Below are 5875 nucleotides of genomic sequence, written 5' to 3' on the forward strand. Positions count from 1 at the left end.
GTGGCTTCCTGCGAGTGACGCCATGCCCGTTAGCGGTGACGTCATGCATCTACAAAATGGCTCCGATGTCCCCGCTTTCACGCTCTTATGAGTTTCAGTTCTTTGTGGATGACGTTGAACAAAATTCTTCACATGCTCGCTCTAGATATTTGCACTTCTTCCATAAAACATTTGTTCATGTTTTTCTGCTTCCAAGTGAGTTTTATTCGGGTGTGGCCACCCCTACGGGACCCGTGTCAAGCACTCAGTGGAAATTCTAAAAAACACGTTTGGCCGTGGAAGCGGGGACATGGGGCCATTTGGTGGCCTCACGCATTGCTGAGGGAAAGCCGGATTCGGGGGATGAACCTACCGTTCTAGTTCCTGGGTCTCCCACCTCTCTGCTGCTCCTTCCCTGTCCACCTTGTTCACCCCGCTATCCTCACTATGACCCCCGAAGTACTTAAGGAAGACGTTAATTTTCAAGGCCTCCCGGCGTTGCACACAGAGCTCTCTGCAACTTGCCCTGGGCACACCAGCCCCAGAGGTTCCCGGACCGGGGGCTGGGTCCCAGGCCAGGAGAGGAGCTTGGAGCAGGCCCAGCGCGGGAGGAAGGTACTGAAGGTTGGTAGCCAAAGCTGAAGATGGTGCTCTGGGGGGATGGGGTGGCAGCGAGCACGGGCTTGCTTCCCAGTTAGTGGGTGGAAACCCCCCTCCTCCCCTATATCCCACACTGACCATTACCTGCCTCCAAACCTCTCAGTTTCCATCCAAGCTGGGCACCAGACCGTCACCTGACACCTCCCCCATTGCCCAACTGTAACCAGGTCCTGCTGCTCCCTTCGCTGCAAGCCCTGGGCACAGAAGCTGCCAACAGGCCAGGCTCAGTGGAGGGCTTCTCACCTCTCCTGCAACAGGGACATCAGCTCCCACCCACCCAGCCAGGGGACTTCAGGCGCAGCTTTGTGGACCCTAGGCCAGCCTCAGGGGACCAGACACCCCCTCAGCCATCTCTGCACCCTACCTCCGGGCCACCTTTCCCTTCCAGAGGGTCAGATCCCAACTTGGCCACTGAAGATCGTGGGCAAGCTATATACCATCTCTGAGCCCATTTCCTTGATTATAAAAGTAATTAGTAGTTTTTACCAATTGTATTAAGAAAATATTTAAAATTGCACAGTTGCTCTACACAGTCTTGCTAACAGCTAAGAAGTACTTGTGGTTCAGAGTCTGGACCTCAGTTTCCTCATGAAACTGAGCTGGCAGGAGAACCACAACTCATCAGTTTGGTGCAAGGACTCAATGAGTTAATACGCGGAATATCTGTAAATGGCACTTATAAAGTGACTTCTCCCACTGGTTTGGGGTTTTAGGGGTAAACAAGGGCCCCTCTAACCTTATGGGACTTTGAGCCAACTTTAGTGGCTGCAAAGTGAGTCTTACTCAAGAGTCACCTCCCCCAGAAGGAGACACAGGAGGAAGACACAAAACTTAATTTAATAGAAATTTTGTTTGCAGTTCTTACATTCTCAGTGAGTGGAGCTGGAACCCGCTGCCCCACCCAGAAGTGGCCCAGTCCTGGGGGCAGGGGAGGAAGGGGGGGGTCAGAGCTCAGGCCCTAGGAGCCCCATTCTTGCTCAGTGCTGGGGGGCTGGCGATGCCACCTCTTCTCCTGCCCCCTCTGGGATCCAGGACAGAGAGAGATGGAATCTCACGCCTGGGGCTTCTCCTCCACACCCCTCTGCCCCCAAATTCGAGGGGAACTAAGGGATCTGGGGATGGAAGAAGACAGAGGAAGATAAAGGTGTTAATCAAGAAAGATGCAAGCCCCCAGGTGAGGCCTGAAGGAGAATCAGATACACAACACCAGTACAAAAGAAAAAAAAAAAAAGGGAGGGGAAGGAACAAAACCAAAATCCACCCCAAATCGGAACCCGCCTGGAAAAAAAAATCAAAGTTCTCCAGTCTCATAGAGACATTATTTGGCGCGGCCGGCTCTGTGGCAGGAGCGCTCAGGCCTCAGTCCAGCCCTGGCAGCGGCGGCAGCGCGGCCCCTACAGCTCATCCTTGGCCTGGCCAGCGGCATCTTCCTCCTCGTCCTCCTCATCCTCCTCGTCCTCCTCCTTGTCGTCCTCGTCGTCCTTGTCGGCCTCCTCCTCCTCCTTGCGCTTCTTGTCTTCCTCCTCCTCCTTTAGCCTCTGCTCCTCGTCCTGCTTGTCCTTCATCTGCTTTTCCGCCGCCTGCATGCAGACCACACACTCAGGGCCTGGCCCCCGCCTGCCAGCCCTGCCCACCCCCAGGCCTAGGCCCAGACGCTGGTCCCACCTTTGTGACACCCCACGTCTCGTTGCCGAACTCCTCGGCGTACGCCTCGTCGTTGGTGATGAGGAAGTTGTCAAAGATGGTGCCAGACTTGACCTGTGGGAAAAGGGGGATGGAGGGATGGGTGGTCAGAGGGGGCACTCGATGGCCCTGGCCTTGGCCACGTTCCCATAACCACTCCACAATGCTGCCATCTAACTTTGCGGCTAAGAAACAGATTGCCTGGGTTCAAACCCCTGGTCTGCCATCTCCTGCCTATACGACCTGGGGCTGATGACTTCTCTGCACCTCAGTTTCTGCCTCTGTGAGATGGGGCCTCAGCCTTATTCAGGTATTGCTCCAGTTCCTACTATGTGCCAGCACCCTTCTAGGCACAGAAAGTGTATCCGTAAATAAGAAACCAACCTGTAGTTCCTGGGAAGCTAATTATCTAACCACTTTCTAGGTTGCTGGGGGCAGTTAATGAGTTGGTTTGCATAAAGGTACTAGGGGAAGTACCTGGCGTATAAATAGAAACTCAAAGTGGGTGCCATAAGAACTCCACAGAGACAGAGCAAGAAATTCTTCAAAAAAAAAGCACCACTTTGGGGTCAGACCTGCCTGGGGTTCAATGCTATCCCTGTCCCTTTCCTCCTGGGTGACCCTGAACACTTGAGGTCTCCTGAATCCTGCTCTTCCCTTTGGGCCTCACCTGCCAGAGATCCAGGCCCAGCACGGCGAAGTTTTCATAGGCGTAGATGTTGCCATCTGGGGAGTACTCGGGGTTGTCGATCTCTGGGTGGATCCACGTGCCCTTGTAATCGGGGTTGTCGATCTGCCGGGGCTTCCACTCACCCTGCAGAGGGAGATGGGAACCAGAGGGTGAGTGGAGATCAGCACGCTCCCCCCACCCCCGGGCGACCCCGCCCTGCTCAGAGCCCCAGGCTCACCTTGTACTCTGGGTTCTGAATCACCGGTGGTTCCCACTCTCCGTCCATCTCTTCGTCCCAGTCCTCGGGCTTCTTAGCATCGGGGTCGGGGATGTGCTCAGGCTTGTCCCAATCCTGAGGGTACACGAGAAGGTCCGAGTCAGCCCAGCTCTCCTCCACACCCTCCAGGGTGAGGGGCCCCTGCCTAAGCACCAACCTCAGGCTTGGAGTCTGTGGGGTCGTCGATCTTGGCCCGCTCGTCCCAGTCTTCGGGCTTTGCAGCATTGGGATCCTTGATCTTCTTGGGAGGCAGGAAGTCCCAATCATCCTCCAAGGAGCCCGACTCCACCTGGCTGTTGTCAATCTTCACCTCATAGGTGTTATCCGGACGCACAATCAGCGTGTACAGGTGTGTGAACTCATCGTCCTGAAGAGGGCAGGAGGTGAGTGGCCCCGCCCACCAGGCTGGCCTCTGAGCCTCCCCTGGCAGCCCTTTGTCACCACCCCCAGGCTCACCTTGCAACGGATGTCCTTGTTGATCAGCACGTTCTTGCCCTTGTAGTTGAAGATGACATGAACCTTCTTGGTGCCAGGACCACAGATGTCCGGGCCTAGGGGAGAGGAAGGTCCAGTTAAAGCTGGAGGTTGCCCCCCACTGTGAGCGCCCCCACCCTCTTTACAAGAGGAAGACTTGGTTCTTAAACTCAGGTCTGTAGGGGCTTCAAAAACAGGATTCACACCTTGAGTGTCTCTAAGGGGCTGTTAGTGGAGCCTGAAAAAACAAACCAGTGCTCCGGAACTCAATATCCTCAGTTGTATAACCGGGAAATACCTACACAAGATCTCCCTAGCAGACAGTCTTACACCAACTTTAACAATGCAATAAATGGCTGCTAACAGTGACCACCCCCTCGACTTCCCCTCCAAAGAAAAGCTTGACTATTTATGTATTTTCCGTGCTCTCAAGACCACCTTTCACAGCTACAAGGAACTCATAGGGTCTCAGTGTCTCTCTAACTAATCAGAGGTCAGCGCCAGGGCAGGGCCCCTCACCAAACATGATGTTGTATTCTGAGTCTCCATGCATGTCGGTCTGGTCCAAACTATCTGGAAAGAGCTTCACATAGCCGCCCCCACAGTCGATGTTCTGCTCGTGTTTCACTGTGAACTGCACCACCAGCGTCTGGCCCTTGTTGCTGAAAGGCTCAAATCTGGCCGACAGGGCGTAAAAGCGGGCATCCTGGCTGGTCTGCAGCCCTAGCAGAAGACGGCAGGGAGCTCAGGGCTCGGCCCCAACCCCCCAGAACCCTAAGGATCGGAGATACCCAGGACTCCCCCGTTCTTCCGCCTCCCCTGCTCCTTGGGATACCCAAGCTGTGTGGTGGGTGATTACGGCTTCCTCCAGGAAGTCCTGCTGGATCTGAGCACCCAGCCCCAGGCTCTTACCTTTATCTTTCTCCTGGTCACCGTAAAACTTGCCGGAACTGAGGATGAATTTGCCGAAATCTGACTTGTGTTTGGATTCGATCCAGCGCTCGGCCCACCCGTCTAGGGGATCAGAAGGGCACGTCAGTACGGCTGATCCCTCCCACCAAACATCTCCCAGGAGCCACAACTGCCGGGGGCAGGCGAGTCCCCCCTCCGACGGCCCCCGCCCCAACCTCTAGTCTCACACCTGCAGTGGCTTAAGAGATCCTCGGGCGAACCCTTAAGTCCCGCCGCGGGAGGCTGCTGCACCCTCCACGCTCCCCAGGGACGCACAAGGAAGGACAGCCTGCGGCTCTAGTCCCCGGGGGCCACCATGTTGGCCCTCTGAGCAATAATTACAGGCGATAACGCAGATCTGGGCAGGGGGGCTGAAGAGTCACCGGCGCGGCCTCGAGGCGAGACTAGACGTTTACCTCCATCCAGAAACTGCTCCTTAAAGTAGATGGCGGGTTCGGCGGCGACCAGGCCCAGAAGGCCGAGCAGGAGCGGCGCGGGTAGCAGCATGGCGGGCCGAGGGGGCGGCGGCGCGCGGGCCCTTTAAGTCGCTTCCCTGGTGGCAGCTCTGCAGTAGGGGCGTACGCCGCCGCCGGCCGCGCGGTTTTATACCCGACCGCCCCTCAGAGCAACCTGGCCCGACCCCCTTGGCCCGCCCCCAGCCTTATCATTGGTCTATTGACCTGGCCCTGCCTTCCCATTGGGCCCTTGTCAGCTCAGCAGGTTAGGCTGTGCCTCGGAACGCTGGGTTCCCAGATGGCCGATTTCTATTGGCCGCACCACTGGCCAATGAGGGTCGACCACGCGTTGTGGGGGACGCCCCCCGGTGGGGTGGGGAGCCTCGAGCCCCCCCAGGCTAGGTCATGTGACCAGACCTCGGCCCAACCCCGCCCTCTGCCGCGAGCGCGGGGTTTCTGGGCGTTTAAAGAACCCGCGCGAGCGCAGGTGCCGCCGTGCAGGACCAGGACCCTGCCCCGGCCTCGTTCGTTCCCGTCCCCTCTAAGGGGAGGGGTGGGCAAGATCTTCCTAGCCTTCTTCTACCCTGGATTTGGGGAAACCCCCCATCCGGCTCTGTCGCTCTTCTTTCTCTCTCCTCGCCCCAGGATGGGGCAGAGGGCACCAGAGCTCAGGCGGCGCAGCCTTGCAGGCCAAGCTCTCTCCTCGGTGCAGCCCGTGCGGCCCCT

General features: G+C 57.1%; 1 protein-coding gene across 1 annotated transcript; it reads right to left on the minus strand.

Moving 5' to 3' along the window:
- Positions 1–1457: 1457 nt before the first annotated feature.
- Positions 1458–5875, minus strand: CALR (calreticulin). The gene is made up of 9 exons (XM_008509578.2): positions 5111–5875; positions 4656–4757; positions 4263–4466; positions 3726–3820; positions 3427–3636; positions 3231–3344; positions 2993–3136; positions 2305–2397; positions 1458–2219 (listed from the first exon to the last, which is right to left on the minus strand). Exons 1-9 carry the CDS (start codon positions 5199–5201, stop codon positions 2034–2036), a joined length of 1239 nt encoding a protein of 412 aa, XP_008507800.2. The 5' UTR covers positions 5202–5875; the 3' UTR covers positions 1458–2033.

This window comes from Equus przewalskii, chromosome 6, assembly GCF_037783145.1.
Source record: "Equus przewalskii isolate Varuska chromosome 6, EquPr2, whole genome shotgun sequence".
Taxonomy (NCBI): Eukaryota; Metazoa; Chordata; class Mammalia; order Perissodactyla; family Equidae; genus Equus; species Equus przewalskii.

Excerpts from the sequence above, each read along its gene's own strand:
- CALR (XM_008509578.2), bottom strand. The coding sequence starts at position 5,201 with ATGCTGCTACCCGCGCCGCTCCTGCTCGGCCTTCTGGGCCTGGTCGCC. Across the intron at positions 4,467-4,655 it reads TGACCAGGAGAAAGATAAAG|GGCTGCAGACCAGCCAGGAT; the intron begins GTAAGAGCCTGG and ends GTCTTCTGCTAG. Across the intron at positions 3,137-3,230 it reads TTCAGAACCCAGAGTACAAG|GGTGAGTGGAAGCCCCGGCA; the intron begins GTGAGCCTGGGG and ends CTCCCTCTGCAG.